Source organism: Spinacia oleracea, chromosome 2 (genome assembly GCF_020520425.1).
Source record: "Spinacia oleracea cultivar Varoflay chromosome 2, BTI_SOV_V1, whole genome shotgun sequence".
NCBI classification, from domain to species: Eukaryota; Viridiplantae; Streptophyta; class Magnoliopsida; order Caryophyllales; family Amaranthaceae; genus Spinacia; species Spinacia oleracea.
The window spans coordinates 82,369,490-82,386,408 of record NC_079488.1 but is presented as its reverse complement, the minus strand read 5'-3'; the positions used below and the strand labels follow the sequence as shown (position 1 = coordinate 82,386,408).

At 36.1% G+C, this 16,919-nt stretch overlaps 1 protein-coding gene across 2 annotated transcripts; it reads left to right on the top strand.

Moving 5' to 3' along the window:
* The first annotated feature begins 486 nt into the window (after nt 1-486).
* On the top strand, nt 487-15,796 carry LOC110800117 (uncharacterized). 2 transcript variants are annotated; one of them, XM_022005413.2, is made up of 16 exons: nt 487-834; nt 1,219-1,286; nt 1,695-1,853; nt 1,942-2,109; nt 3,192-3,342; nt 6,753-6,847; nt 7,698-7,970; nt 8,058-8,201; nt 11,096-11,230; nt 11,545-11,643; nt 13,327-13,380; nt 13,665-13,869; nt 14,566-14,681; nt 14,830-14,898; nt 15,103-15,201; nt 15,285-15,796. In XM_022005413.2, exons 1-16 carry the CDS (start codon nt 729-731, stop codon nt 15,522-15,524), a joined length of 2,181 nt encoding a protein of 726 aa, XP_021861105.2. In that variant the 5' UTR covers nt 487-728; the 3' UTR covers nt 15,525-15,796. The 2 variants fall into 2 exon arrangements, with proteins under 2 accessions (XP_021861105.2, XP_021861106.2); XM_022005414.2 differs by having other exon boundaries at nt 512-834; nt 6,768-6,847.
* The last annotated feature ends 1,123 nt before the right edge of the window (nt 15,797-16,919 follow it).

The window sequence follows — 16,919 nt, the reverse complement described above, 5'->3', positions numbered from 1 at the left end:
CTTTTGGGGAGAGAGAAAACAAAAATGAGGAGAAATAAACTTTTGGGGAGAGAGAAAACATAAATGAGAGCTTTCTGATATTTGAAAAATTTATATGCAATGTTTTGTTAAAAAGAAAGTACATGATATAGTTTTTTTTTTTTTATAAATAAATTCCAACTGCGCGTCGTTTTTGACGGGGATACAGTCAAGTTGGCTGTACACGGGTATAACAATTAGGGGAATTATTTGATTTGTTTATTTGGGCTAATAACATGGACTAGCCCAAATATTTATGACCTAAATTGTACTTATTTGATTGATTCTGGTATTTTTTTATTTTATTTGAAGGTATTTTTTTTTTTGATTCAGGTATTTAGTTTAGATGGACTTAAATAATTAAAATGGATTAAAACATGATTTCAATTCAAATTAATTAATTCAATTTTAATTATTATACACTAATAAATTTTCAGTGCCTACGCATATTATTGAAACTTGAGACATTTCGCAGGGTAGACTTTTTAGCTGAAATCGACCTTAAGCCCTGTTTGTAATGCCATGTTTTTAATGTTGTTGTTCTTGAGAATCATAATCGGTAACAAACTAAATTATTTTCCCCAAAAAACCAAAACCTTCCAACTGGAATAACATTACTAGTACTTCAACTGAAAACAGAGATTCATTGTCCGCCATTTTTGTTCTTTAACTTTTGACCTAATTGATTGATTCTTGATTCGTCGGTTGTCATGGCGGAGGAGCGACCAATTAGAGTCCCGTCCACGGCGGCTATACCTTCCGGCGAAGGAACGGTTTGGGCTGACGTTTCGAATCTTCTGTCTGTAGCTTGCAATGGTCCTTTTTCCCTCTCTCTCCCTCTCCCTCTCCCTCTCTCTCTCTCGATTAATTGATCTTTGATTTTTGTTTGAATTAATTACCCAATTCTGCAAACACCTGAGTTTTTGCATTTACAACTAAGTTTTCAGCTAATCAATTACATTGCGCAATGTAATTAGATAATGAACAATATCTAATCAATTACTTTCGTTATCGTATCTTTGTTTTGTTGAATTGATTTATTGTATTATATGCATTAGCTGAAAATGTGGCAGAAATAACAGATTTTTTTTTGGTTCTTTAATGTTTGCATTTTCTTTTCTTTAATGTCAATTTTTTTTTTTTTGATAAAACTCAATGTATTTTACATTGATGTTTTTTCGTTTTGTTTGTGTGTGGCAGAACTTTGCGACGGCGAGCTGATACACGGTGAAAATTTTAGTCTTTTTGCTGCTATGTCTGCTTTAGAGGTACTCATACTTGCCTCAAGCTTGTTCTTTTGTTTTAGTGATTATTGCCTGGTGTGGTTGGGAATAGTGTGAATGTGTGATAATATGAAGATGTTGTTAGGCATTATCAGTGGTTATCACTGCACACTCCTTCCCTTTTGGGAGCTTATTGTAGACCGTGTTACTAGTTAAATGCTTCAGGTTTCTGATCTTTTGTGGGAGGCTTGTGTGGTTCTTTTTGAAGTTTTCTTGTTTGGTATCCTTTCTCTTGTTTGCCTTTATCAGGTGACGTATATCAATAGATATTTGTTTCGTGCGTCTCATTGTTGATGATGAAGAAGCTCTACAGCTGATGCATGATTTCTTCTCTGAGACTGTTTAACTGGAAAGAGTACCTCTTCTTTGCTTATGATGTGTTTCTTTTGTTAGATAATGGACCCAAAGATGGATTCGGGCATGGATAATGGCAAATATCATTCCATAGACGAGGCCATAGAGAGTGGTGCGGCTCCCGTGCCGCTAAACGTTGATAAAGCCACAGATGTTATATGCATTCTAGATATCATGGATCACCTCCTTGCATGTGAGGTACAGTTGATCTAGCATTGGCCTTTTGTTTATGAACAAGAGTATGTCATTTTCCATCTGTTTGATATCCGCCCTTGTATAATGGCAGGCTACGTGGCATAAGGGCCATTCATTGGCACAAACTGTCTTTTCTTGCATCTACCTAATGCGGCTCGATCGTACTTCGTCGCATCCGCTGTTACATTCTTTTTGTAGAATAGTTCGTGCAACATGCAACACTGTTATTTCCGTTGTTTCAGAGGCACGGACACATGAAGTAAAGTACTAAACATCTCTTTTGGCCTATTTATTTTCTTGTCTTTGCCTTGTATTTTACGCTCTGTAGTCTGTACTGAAGGATATGAGCTATTTATTTACTTGTTTTCAATGATCTGGCCCATTGTTTGGCAAACCCTTGCTGAAAGACTTGTAGGTTTTTAAAAACAATAATTACCTAGGAAGTAATCAAATGCTTGCTTAAGATGGACATAACCACCAATAATGCTTGTGATATGAAGTCATTAAAAACCATTCCAAATTAACTGGCAGAGAAATTTAATCACATTAGATCCTCGTTGTGTGATACGAAGTACAGAGTGTATATTTTGGAGCCTAAGAAGACTCCTAAGTTATATTTACTTGCAAGTCAGTTTCTTTTTGCGATATTTTAAAATTCTGAGTGAGGTGCGGCGCGGCTAAATTACCTGATAGGCTGACTGATGCTAGTTGTTGGTGAAGTGCCATTCTGAAATAAGTCATAGTAATGGGTCATCTCCAAAAAAGACAATTTATGGTAATACTGGAGTCTTAGATATTTACATTGAATCATTACGCTTGGGAGTGAGGTTATCTACGAGTGGGATTACCATTTGCTCTTATGACATAGCGATGCCATTTTTTTTCCCAGGAAAGTAGAGAGGAGTTGCCTCTGCATATAGTCAGTTAGATTTTGGAAATTCGAAAGTAGTTTCAGGAAAGTAAGACAAAATAGTTATACTCAGTTTCTTTTTTATTTTATTTAAATAACGTAAATTTTTAGATTGAAATTCTTGAAATTGCTGCTGTCAAGCTAAATTTTAACATGTACAATTGATGGCTTTGAAGAATTATTATGTTATTTAAACAATTATTTATGTGAATAAATCTACAATGAATTTCCCTTTTCCCCACTTTCCATTATGTTGGAGAAGCGAGTCTTATTGTGCATAATATCATTTTCCATTTGGATGACATTTTATTTTTGCCAAGCTTTGGGAGTACTCTCACCACCCCAAATCTAGTTCTTAGCTATTATTGTGTGCGAATATAGATAAAAAAAATTGCCCTTACGCTTATGCTATTTCTGTATACCCCCGATAGGAAGAAGATCTGTTCACAATAGCTTATGGTCTCCCTTTGGTGGGAGAAAAAGATGAAGGATTCTTATCTATGCTAAATGCTGTAGAAGGGACACTCTGTCGACAAATGCGTGCTTGTAAATCTCCAGCTGCCAAAAAGACGGTGGTAGAAGGTAACTGTTTTCTTTTTTTGTTTCTTTTTTTGGTGAAAATGTAATGGTTAAAATAAAACTTTAGTTATAGCATTTAGCTGATTACAATCCGCAATGTACAAGGTCAAACAATAACTAGTGGGGTGGGGTAAATGCCTTGTTACATTGACTTCAAAATTAAGGCTTCTAGCCTACTTAGCTAAACAATCCGTAAGAGGTTGTTCTCCCTTCTTGTAAACTTGACGTTTAGCTCTTGGAATGAGTGGCGTAACTCATTACATTTATGAAAAACATCAAAGTATAGATCAGTCTTAATCTCTTGTCTTTGGAGTAGCTCTGTAGCTGCACTGCAATCAGAGTAGCTAATAATTTTCTCATGGTGTGCACGTTTGACACACTTCATGCCTTCCAGAATACTCACTAGTTCCGCATGGAGGGGCTAAGAGTGTGGCTGACGTTGGAAACCCTCCAACCATTGACCATGATGATCCTAGAGGACTCCTACGTTACCTGAATGACAATCACTATTGACAAAGGACACATCAACGTACACTTGGACTACCTCATGAGATAGTGAGGGAGTGGTATTTTGGTGTATTGCTGGCTGAACATTGATGGCATGGCAGGGCATGGCAGCCTTATATTCCCAAGCTAAGTTGGTGGCTTTCGCAATCAAAGTCAAGGGGTCCTGCTGGGAAACTGAATTAAAAATCAGATTGCTCTTTTGCTTCCATAGCTCAAATCATATGAATGGGAAAGTGATACACCAGTCTAGACCCTCTCTTTTCACATGGCAGTGGGTGTTTTGTTGGATCCGGGTTCTAATATTACCATCCATGAGTTAAGGCTCTAACTGAAGTTCATCCCATACTCCTGGAGCTACATGACAATCTCTAGGAAGGTGAATAGAACTAGGAGTATTTTGGAGGAGCTTGAACTTTCCATAATCAGTTGAGGTTTGGCATGTCTGATCGAGAGGCAACAATTTTATAAGCAAGAAAGAGGGATAACATACCTTGAATCACAAATGGTGACTAAGGCGAATCTGATGTATCCGGGTTTGGGCTAGGGAGGCCGAAAATTCGATCCAAAATAACAAAAGGGAGTGAGATTGTGAGAATGAAAGAATGTTAAAGTTCCACTTTCCACCTATGATACACTGATTTAAGTTAGGTTTTTCTTCCAAGAGGTTGAGGGGACCTTGAAGGAAGCTACTGAGAGTACCACTCCAAATCCAATTATCTTTCCAAACTGGGATATTTGCCCCACTTCCAATGTGCCATAATCTATTTAAAGCTAAAAATCCCACTTCTTACCAACGCTTTTCCAGATAGGAGACCCCTTCCAAAGCTCGTTACAAAATGGTTATGCACATACTTTGACCGGACTACATTGCGCAGCAAGATTTGAAGGTCCTTGGCACGTCTTCCACCCTAGTTTAGCTTTAGTCATGGCTATGGTGTTTAGAAATCTATGCTTTCTTATGCCCACACCTCTGTACTCTTTGGGACGTAAGGTAATATCCTTAGTCACTAAATGCAATTTTTTCTTTCCATCCTCTTCTCCCCATGAAAAGTCACTACAAATTTTATCAAGGGCATTGGTGGTAGAAATAGGTAGGAACGACGCTTGCATATAGTAGTTAGGATTGTGTTTAGAGTAGTCTTGACGAGACAAAATCTTCCCGCTTTTAATAGAAATTTAGACTTCCATTTTCCTAATCTAGCTCTCACCTTGTCAACAATGAGCTTTGCCTCCCCTTTTATGGTTTTTTTTATGAGAGATAGGAATTCCTAAGTAGAGCCCTAGGTTTTCACTTTCACTAACAATAAGAGTATTTTGGATCAGATCTTTAGATCAAGGGTCGTGTTTGGGGAGAAGGTAGCGTACTTTTGTCACCATTGATTATTTGACCCGACCCAGAACAAAAAGCATCAAGAACTTCCTTAACCTAACAAGTTGTTTTCCATCTGCCCTCCCAAATAAAAGAAGATTGTCGGCGAAAAGAAGGTGGGATATGGGAACTTTCCTTACCCCCACAACAAAGGGTGTCCGGTCTTGGGTTGAACATGCTTGGGAAACTGAGAGGGCTTGAAGGAAAATATTGAAGAGATAGGGGGACATCATGTCACCTTGCCTAAGACCTCGGGAGTGGTGAAAAGTATTGGTTTTCCTTCCATTACGAAGAATAGAGGAAATTTTTTAGTGATGCATGATGTCTGAATAATGGGATAGTCCAAACCAATATTAGTAAGACACTCTCTCACACACGCCCTCTCAACCCTATCGTATATTATATAATATTATCATTACCCCATTGCCTCAAAGAGGCTCCTGCAAGAAGCGGGGTAAGGGGGGTCGGACGTACGCAACCTTGCCCCTGCAATTGCAGAGAGGTTGTTTCCAATTGATCCAAAAGTGATAACCGGACGATAACGGAACGATCATCTTCTCTCAACCCTATCGTATGCTTTTTCTAAATCAACTTTCAAGGCAAACCACCCCCAATTCTCTTTTTTGGCGTGCATAGAAGGAGAACTTCCGTGTCCACAACAAGGTTTATATCTGGTCCCCTCCCTTTGATGAAACTGTTTTGGTTGTTAGAAGTCCAAGAAGAGAGGTGAGGTTTAAGTCGATTGACGATAACCTTAGTGAAAACTTTATAGATCGTGTTACACAAACTAATTGGACGGAAGTGCTTGACCAACTCTGGGTTTGGTTGTTTTGGGATAAGACAAACTAGGGCATGACACAGATGTTTCGGTATGGATCTATGCCTAAACTAGTTCTGGATATGTAAACAAATTTCTGGTCCCACAACACCCACCTTTTCTGAAAAATTATTGGATGGATACCATCCGGGGAGAAGAGTGCTTGTTTGATGTCTAAATCTAAAGGAGCAGAACCCAGATTAAAGGAGCGGTTAACCACCGAGAAAAGAGGGTCCATGGGTGGCTGTTCTGAGGTGTAAAGCTCAGCGAAAAATTCGTAATCAGCTCTCTCTACCTCTAGTATGGTAGAAGGTAACTGTTGGAGTTTGATTTTAGTTTACACTTTACAATTATGAATTGCCTATGTTCCAAGTTCTTTATTTTTTTATTTTTGTTTTAAGAGTTAGCCATGTAACTGTTTTTCTGTTTGATTGTTTTATTTTATTTACCTGAAATTTGTTGGAAAAGACTTGGTAAATGTTTGAGCAATTGGTCAATGAATGTGATGTGACTTTGCTAAATAAGTATGGTAGTTTCTGAGGCAGATTTCTTTATTTGTTCTAGAGTGATGTGTTAATATTGACAATTTGGAGTTGATGAAAGGTTCACTCGATAATTGTATGTACACCTCTTCAGATGAAAGCAATGCATGCTGCTTCTTACAGCAACTTATGTTAATTTTGATATGTCACTTATTTGTTCTACTGCTGACATGGTCAGGTTCTTGGATTGCAGATCAAGAACCATTACAAACCAATCCAGATCTGGAGGAGGGTTTTTGTCGGGCTCTGTTGTGCCGTTTGCGATTTCGTAAGGTCTTAACCTATATACTCTTGCTACGATTGTATTTCCCCCTCATTTTTATACTTACAACAGGATGCATTTCATGAACGGTTCTACTTCACCCGTTCCATAAATATCGCACTATTTTGTTTTTACACTATTCACACTAAACCTTTGGTCATTTTTTGCGATTCCTACCTAAGATAAATTATGGTCATGTGAGATCTTGTTAGATTCGTATCAATATATATTTTGTAAACATAATTTTTTTTTATAATTTTTACTTATACACAATTCAAGATATTAAGAGTCAAAGTATGTGTTGGGAAGCATAAAGTCAACCATGGTGCAATATTTAAGGTATGGAGGAAGTATTATGCTTCAGTTTTTGTGGCATGAGAGTTGAAGTTTTGTGCTATTTTTGCTATGTTTTTGTATTAAGGTATCTTGGTGTATAGTAGAACATGAACACCATGACTCAGTTTTGTTTTTTAAATTTTTTATTTTCTTTCTATGCGTATTTTGAGAGGTCCCTATTGAAGACGACACTCTATTTCATATCTATTTATTTAGGGAAAGAAATAAACATTTCAAGTTCTGCGACATTCTTTGAAATCCATGCTCTAGTGATCTGTTTAGGAGTGCTAATACGTAATACATTTATGAATTTTGTTTTCAGTGTTGAATAATTACCCAATAAGGAAACAATAGTGACTTAATTGCAATTTTGTTTAAGGAAGTCAAGCTTTTGGTATAGGGTTCATCTTGCATGAAAACATTGGCCTAAAGATTTTGCCCAGTCTGATACTCTGATGGCTGTATTTGTTGATTAGATCTATATCAATTGTGTAACGAGACTTTAATTTTCATTGTGCAATGCAGCATTACTACCACCTTCTTATGTGTATGAAGAAACCTCAAGGCAAAGGCTTTGAATTGGCAAGAAAACATATTTCATCTTGCTTGTTAGAGGTGGAACAAATGCGAAAATCTGCTGATTTTCTGAGGTCTATAGGATGCTTGACAAGCAAAGATTCAGTTCCAGTGGAAACCACTGCTTCTGGTCGTTGTCCTGTTGGTTTTGACACTAATTTAAACATTCGAACGTCAGCTCCTGCTCCTCCTCGTGCAATTAAAACTTTAAGCTGGGATATGGTGAGGAATACTGAAAATGTCTTGCTATTCTTTTCTTTCTGATGTTTATCGCAATGTAGCCTAAATTTTTTGTTTCTCTTTTCCCAGGCTTTGGAATATTTCAAAAAGCTTCTCCACGATTTGGATGTTATATGTTCGTTCTCATTGGATCCATTGCTAGAAAATGTCTTGCAGTTTATTGTTGAATTTCAGAAACTACAACCAGATCTTGTTGCCAGAGCTCACCTCCAGGCGAGTTCTTATTCAGTTTTCTTTTACCTTACTTTATACGTGTTTGTTTATTGTCAGTTTGTCTTCTTTCTAACAATGAAGTTTCTAACTGTTAGCTCTACTTCGCTCTTGCTACTTTTAGTTTCGAAATCTCTATATCAAAGTTGACTTTTTGTCAACTCTGTGAAGCCCATAGTTGCATTGAATAATTGAAATCTTTCAGGGAATGTTTCTTGGTTAAAATGGTAGTTCTACTTCTTTGTCATTGAGAAGATTCCATCAAGAGGCAAAGTTAAATATGCTATATTATGAAATGTAAATTTAAACTGAAAGTGTACAAAGATGGATTTAGAAATCTTGGCAGTAAATGTTCTCACCTGTATTATTATCTACTGTTACTAATATTATCTTCAAAAACTATCTATTTGGATGTCAACCCTCTACAGTTTATTCTTCCCAGAGGAGAGCACAGTTGTGTCATGAGTGACACAAGGAGCTTGGTGCCATGAATGCTTTCATCATTGGCACTAAAAAATCTATAGCATCTATGTAGCTAAAACTACGTGGTATGTTAAGTGGTAATCATGCGATTACAACCACTTGCTTACTTCGTATTCCAGTTCTGATGAATATGCTAGAGAATGTAGCTGGCTTGAAAATATCTTTGGTATATGATTGTGTGATCGGTTCTATCTCCATAGGCACTGTTGAACCAACAAATGTATGGAGTTACAAATTTACAATCCATTCAGTTACCAACTTACCATACAGTGGCTATCATTCACATCTACGATGTTTCTCTACCTTCTTGAAAGCAATTTCTGCAAACTGCTGAGTAAATAGCAAGGTTTTGTTGACCGCGATATTTGCCTTATAGAGTTATAGTTGAATTGTGTTTGACTTATATGTGAGAGGGGCAACAGGGTTTTAGTTGGGGAGTAGCTTCCTGCCACTCCAGCGGAGAATAGCTGTCCTTTAATAACCAGAATCAGACCCACCAAAACTTCAAGCTAGAGAAGATTGAGAAATTAGCATTGGTTAGATAATTGGGATGTTGTGAAACCACAGTCAGGTTTTTGGTGATCTATAATAAAACTCTTCTGTTTTTGTGGGAATCAATTTATACTCCTGCAACTGAGGTTTTTTAGAGTCCCTGTTTCAGATTTATTGCTTAATATTTGTGCTATTTTGTATGTATAGATTATCGTGATCCTCCTCTATTTAGTCCTAAGAGTCGGTATTAATTTATGCCGAATGCTCCACTTATAGTTCCTCCTGGGAAACCGCTTGTCCTATTTGAGATCCAACTTCCTCGTTGAGGCTCCATGCACTGGGAAAGCGCTCTAGAATACCCACGGTTTTATGAGTTTGGTTTTGTTCTTCTTGCTTTGAACAATAGATGTTTTTTTCGTTGGTGTCAAGCAAGGTAGAGGGGTTAGACTCAGTATTTTTGTAGTCGAGTTAGGCGGATCTTTGGTGTTTAACCAAAAAAAAAAAAAACTTCCAAGAGCGGAAATATCATTCTGTTTTTTTTCCCATCTGTTCTCACTTTACTTGGTTGTTTCTTTTGAGTTCCTCCTTTTCTTCTGACATGGAATTTTTTGCTCTGGCAGTTAAAAATTTACATAGAAAACTGGAGTTCGGAGGAAACTATGTGGCAGTGAACATTGTGTTATAGCCCTTTTTAGAATACAAAGGCCATTCCATCTTTTAAAAGAAAATTTTAAAGTTATATCAAAGGAATTTTATTTAAAGTAATACCCAAACCACCTCAAGAATAAAAGCTCTATTTGATTGTGTATTTATGTTTATGTTTTGGGAGTTTCATTTTAAAAACTACTGAGGATTTTAACAAGGTTTTAATCAACTACCAATTGCTGAAATTACCAAATTACTTTTAAAAAATGAATACTTCTACCATCCCTTACATGAAATTCCTAATCTTAATGTCTCACAAGGAAGGCCATAATTCATTTGATTGTAGGGAAATATTAAACTGGAGGGTTCTTGACTTATTTCTTAAAGACTTTGGAGTTTGGACCTGGTGGTTCATTGCATAGTTTCTGAATTATGAGAATTTTTTTTCGAAAAAGTAAAAAGAGACAAGTTGCAAAGTGAATACATAGCTTGCCATAATATTCATTATGCCCAATATTCTGACAATTCCAAAAAACTCCTTCGCCACTGCCTGTTCGTATCACATATGGACCATATCACTTCAACAATTGCCTGACTCGAGATGGTTAGTACTTAGTATGGACTGCATTTAAATAATCAGTGACTATTAAAATTTTGCTAGTCATTTTATGTATAGAGTTTTCCATAAACCTGAATTGACCAATACAAATATCACTCAGGAGTAGGTAGTGAAAGGATACCACACAGTCTTGAACCGCTCCATTCAGCTTAAACACTAAAGCTATCTGCTTTCCCTTCACGACTCTGTTTTTAATACACCAAAGTCATAAAAATACAATAGATTCTGCACTGGCAGCAGAACAATCTTCCTGAGATCCCTTGAAGCAACAGTTCTGTCAAAAATCGCTGCTATTCTAATCAGGCTTAAGAGCCCATTAATATCTTGTTTTTAGCTGAGATTCTAAGACATGTAAATGGATGTGGCTCAGTTCCATTTGGTCAAGTTTTTAACACAAGCATGACTCAAAGTTTTTAAGTGAAATATATTTTTCCCGGCTGATTTATGATCCAGGCACATGCATATGCACAACCAAAGAAATTAAGGGCTCGGGAAAGCATTAACCAGAATCTGTCTGATCAAAATGTGTACATGATTGTTTCTGTGTAACTCAATTCTGGATATCTATGTATTCTGCCGGGGTAAAGGGTGTAAGATCAGATAAACCAATGAACATCTTTTCGTATTCTGATTTTTTTACTTGTTGACATGTTTGCAGGTTCTCTTGATTCAAGATGGGAAATTATATGGGCGGTATCCTATCTTTTTTGTCGTGTGTAAAGCTTCAGCTCTACCTGAATCTATGAAGGACCATGATATCCAAAAGAATGAAGCTGTTATACAATTAGGACAGGTAATTTATTAGATCTACATTTACAGCACTTTTCTCATCAGGCTCTCATAATAAATTTGGTCTTCTCTAAAGTTTCTATTACAAACATTTTGATTTCATGTGGAAACTTCACCTTTTTATCAGTTCTATATACTTCAGATCATATCATTACCTTAATCATCATGAAAATTTATCAATGCACCACACTTTAGCAGAATTATTAATCCATCTGTATTTGTATATTAATGTGATCCTCTTTTTTACCTGTTTAAAACTGAAAGGCAATTGATAATCTTTTATTTTTGTAACAAATGCTTTATGGTTATTTGATGCAGTTTTCAATCAATCTGCTCAAAATCCTTTGCACAAATGTTGCATGGCAAAGGCGTAAGCTCGGGAAAGTCTTACAAGATTGGCGTGTTATCTATGTACAGGTTTGTGATGCTAATGTTTACACTTTTATGATTGTTCACGTTCTCAAACACAAAGAGCAAGACTTTGTCCGTTGTATCCTTCATTTGTGTGTAGAGGATCTGAAGAATCATGTTTTTCTCCCATTTCTTGTCAACAGCAGCAGCATCAATGATCTTTTAGAGCGTCTATTCTTATAGAATATCAAATCTTCCTACAGGGTCCTTGTTTGCTGTCTTACCTACCCCTCAACTCCCCCCTCTCCTTCCCCAAGAAAATCGAAAAAAACTTTGTAGCGTGTTTTAATTTTGGTCTTGTTGTGTTCAATTAGCTCAACTTCAGCTTCCCCAAAGTTTTAAATTCATAAAGTAGAAATTTGTGACATGTATGATTTTTTAAAGGAAATAAACTCATTTAGTTTTGTTTGGTTTATAGATCAACTTGCAAATACTTGTGAAGTCCAAAGGCCATATTATCCTCACAATTTACCAAATGATAGGAAAATTAGTATTTTGTGAAATAGTTGAACACTACTTGAATCAGAGAAGTGACACTTTCCATGTTCCATAGGGATTTACGTTCGGAACCTGAACTTCCATGAATTGAGAGAAACAAAGGTGTATTTCTCTTTCTTCCTTTGCTTAGCACACCCAAATAATCAGGGATATATTTTGATGGCGCTAATAAAATAATTGTTGGGTCTACCTGATTCTAACTAATTAGGCCCAGAAATTTCACTGTCATGTTATCCTAGGGTGCATATGTGATAGAACATGTAGATTCCCTATCCCCCTAAAAGCAAATAATGTAACTTTAAGAGCAAGCATTGTGCAATTTGGGCTCTGGTCTCCTCAGAGGCTCAGATTGAGCTCAGAAGTAACAATGTTCCTGTTCCTGTTCCTGTTAATATGAATAATTTTGGTGATGCTATTACTTTCTAGGCAAATTTGTTAAAAATGACCTTTTATAACCCAAATTTTGCGAGAAAGGACCTTATATAATATTTTTTGGGAAATCACACCTTAATGTAAATTTTTTGCGAGAAAGGACCTTATATAATTTTTTTTTTTTTTGTGAAATCACACCTTAATATAATTTTGTTTTGCGAAATACAACCAAAAGTAAATTTCCGGCATTGATTGAGCTTTTTCGGTCATTGACTTGCACGTGAGAAGCACGTGTGACTTTATTTTGCTAATCACACCCAATTTTCCTCCAAAATTCTAAGCTTTAAAACCTAAAGTTGGAAAAAAAATCGAAATAAAATCAAGTTTGAAAATTCAAGACTCGGGAAAATCAATGTCTTTAGCCAACGTAAGCCACACGTGCTGCTCACGTGCAAGTCAATGGTCGGAAAAGCTCAGTCAATGCCGGAAACTTCCCTTAGGTCCTTTCTCGCAAAAAAATTATTTTAAGGTGTGTTTTCACAAAAAAAATTATATAAGGTCCTTTCTCGTAAAATTTAAGTTATAAAAGGTCCTTTTTGGCAAATTTGCCTATTTTCTAAATCAGTGTTACTCCGTGTTTATTTTTAACCTAGAATAGGAGCTGTTTGCTGTTACATTTGTGTCCAAGAAATTGGAGTTTTTCATGACCTCTGTGTTCTTAGTTCTCTTTCCGAATGGTTCGGAGTATTTTTCAGCATATTTGGAATGCTGTCCAAATAATTGTGTAACTTTTTGAAAACTAGAAATTTTTATTTTCAGCTGGAACATGCTTTCAGGGAGCAGTTCGGAGAATTTTCTGGCATTTCTGATGAGGTATGTTTATTGATTTGGATCCAGTAACTTGATGACAGTCGGAGTTAAGAAAGAGAATTCACTGGCTGCTGTCAAATTTTTAATTTTGAGATCCAAAGGAACCTACCTTTTTTTGTGGCACATCTTGTAAAATTTTATAGTGTAGAGGCAAAGTGAATCTAGAGAGTTTGTATCATCCCCAAAGTTTAAAGCTGTGGAATTAATTAAAAAAAATGAAATAAGGAGTTGGTTCTTTTGGTTGATTAGTCTTTGTAGAGATTGATGTCCTTTTAGTTGGTTTGCAGAATGTATGCATGAAGCTAGCCAGACACATACTTATTTGGGTGGAGGAGCAAACATATTGGATTGCTTTACGTTTTCTTTCCCTGGGCTTTGATTTGGAGCTTTACTCCCCTAACGAGTATTGCATGGTATATTGGTACCTCTATGTCATACTGGTTAAGCTTGCAGAGAAAACACATTTAAAGCAGCTTTCAGCCGCTGAGTCAGGTGAGCTTACTCCTTAAACAAGTATTTGCATTATTTCATGGTATATTGGTACGTGGTAGTTTGGTACCTTATGTCACATTGGTTGCTCAAGGCTTTAGGCTAAATCCTGCTTAAACCACAATTTGAATGAATTTGTAAAAGTATTTCCTGTTATTAAATGACCCTTTACTGTATCTTGATGAAGACTCTGACTTAAAGGAAAAAATAAAAAAAATGTGTACTCTTGTCTGTGTTTGTAGTCTTTATAAAAAATAAGGATCTAGAAGATCACTTCATTCACCTGTTCCAATATTTTAAAGCTTGTGAATTATGACTTCATGATTTACAGTGCTCAATCAAATTGCCTAGTGTTAGGGCTGTTTGGTTAAATAATCCTATGTTATGTGTGACTTGTGCAATTTGGTGGGAACCAACATATTCCCTTTATAAAACTTCAACCATGTTGAGGCTATGGCTAGAAATGTGGAATCCATATGTTCTTCGTAATTCACATATGCTTTTGCTTGGTGGTTCTGGAGATATTTCATTTTCATTTCTTTCTTTTATGTAACTTTTTGGATTAATACTAGAATATTTACTTCTTCATATTTCATTCTAATACTCTCAAGCGTAAATGAAGTTTAACTAATTAGAATGTTTGGAGAGTAAATTCCTTTTCACCAAGCAGAATTTGACATGTTTATCCTCATGTTGCAGCTAAACGAAAAGGGAAGAAGAAAAGAGACTCAGTGTTGGATACAAAGGATTACCGCATTCCACCAGTTGTTATGTTGCTTCAGTGTTATATTTTTCTTGCTGAGGGACTTGCAATGGTAAGATAGCTAGTGTGGGTTGAAATGTAAGATGGTAATTACTGATTAGTACACGTGTCAAAAGGCCGTGGTTATAACTTACCTAGCTACTTGCACCGAAGATTTACTGTTGTTCACAGTTGATGCTAACTGGAATGAGATCTTGCAGATGCTTGCAGCCCTCAGAAATGAACTAAAGCTCTTCCAGCAAGCGGGCCCTTTTAACACTGAATATGAGGTAATTTTATGTTATCATTTGTTTTCATCTGACTTTGAGTCATTTGTTTTATTTCTAATTTCTATATACCGCCCATTTTAACTTCTACTCCGTATATGACTACAACATTTTAAATAGCTTTTCAATATGCATTCTGGAGCTTTTTTTACCCACCATACCCAATGTCCCAATGTAATACTGAACTTTTGGTGTCAAACTTTGCAGAGATTTATTCAACACTTCGAGCATTTACAGAAAGCTTGTCTGCCTGATCACATTTCCTACCATTCGTTCAAGGATTACACTGCCCAGGCTCGACTTTCTGTGAGTATTTTGTCGAAATTGTGCTTTACATATATACTGTCATGCCTTTAAATTACATGAATTAACATCACTTTTATTTGTAGACACTTGTTGTGTATAATCACTTCAAGGATGCTCAGAAGATCGTGAAGGAATTGAAGAAGAGTTATGCCAATGACCCTGATAAATTGGCTGAACTCCGCTGCATAGAACAGGTCGCAGAGCGCAACAGCATTGCTCTAAACGTGATTAACCGCGTTGGAGCTCTGGACGCTACTCTTAAGATCTCCTTGGATTTCACATACCATCCCAATTTTGCCGTAGCAGTCGTTAAAAGATCATGAGGCCGCTTGTTCCTGTAATTTTCTTTTTATTTTAAGTTTTTTGCTTGCTTTAATCATTGTTTATTGTTCAAGCTATATTTTGTGGTACATGTAAATCCATAGTCATATTGATTGTAAAACTTTTGTTTATTGTTTTAAGATTTTTATTCGAAAAAGTCTAAAACGACCCTCGTGTTCGTGGTCGTTTTTGCTACTTATGACCTTCCAGAAGTGGTATTACAATTTTTAATTTTTGACCGAGCCTAATAGAGAGACTGGATCCTTTTTCTTTCCTTCATTTTACTAATTTGTATTCTGTAATAAACTAATAATAATTGACTGTCATTGTTTTTTTTTTTTTGGTGTTATTGACTGTCATTGTTGCACCCCGGTTAAACTGCATTGAAAAATTTGTACTTATTTTAAAGGATTTTTTGTGATTTACCACCTAAAAAAACAAAATTTGTGTTTTACCACCTTAAAAACTCAGTTTTAAATTACCACGTAATTTTTTTTTTCACCACCTCTTAACAGATCAGTTAACAATTCTGTCAAATGGGTCCCACTCCCAACGGCTAGCTCATTAAATTCTTACAAAATCCACGACATAAACTACTAAACCCTATACGGTTCTTCCTGCTTCATCCAATCTTCATGTAAATGACAAATTTGCATCACAAAACTTGAAATTGATTGAGGGATTTCATTAACTTTTTATTTTCGAGCAATTTGGTGGGCGAAAGAAGAAAAATCAAGGTACAATTAGGTATTAATTTCGATCGTTTGTTTAAATTTCGTAGGTACTTTCATGTTGGAATTGATGATAATTTTGACATAAATTGATCCAATATTTGTGTGTGAATGATTTGGTATGCGAATTTAGTATTTTTGTTTGCTGAATTATCGTTTCAATCAATCAAATAAGCCCCAATTTTTCCCCCCAAAAAAGTTAGGGTTCATATGAAATCGAAATTGGGGATTTGTTGAATGCTTAATTTATTTACAAATTGAGGTTAGAGAATGTTGATTCGTGTTATTAGAAACTAATAAAAATATTTATTTGATGTCAATTGTAGGATCGAGCTATGTCTACATTGAATTTTTCACCTTCAAAAGAGAAAAAATGTGGTTGTGGAGCTCCACTTGCCATGTTAACTGGTTGGACTAGGGAGAATCCTGGGAGAAAATTCAGGTCATGCAAGTTCTACAATCCAATCACAGAAAAACGGGGATGCAAAGCTTTTGAGTGGGCGGATGAACCGGATGGGACAGCTTGGCAAACACAAGTGATCAACAATCTGTTGTTGGATAAGAAGCTGCTGAAGAGGGAAGTTGATGATTTGAGTGGGCAAAGGAGGTGTCTGATGAATGAAATCGATGTTTGAAGGTGAAGAATAAGGCTTTAAGCAAATTACT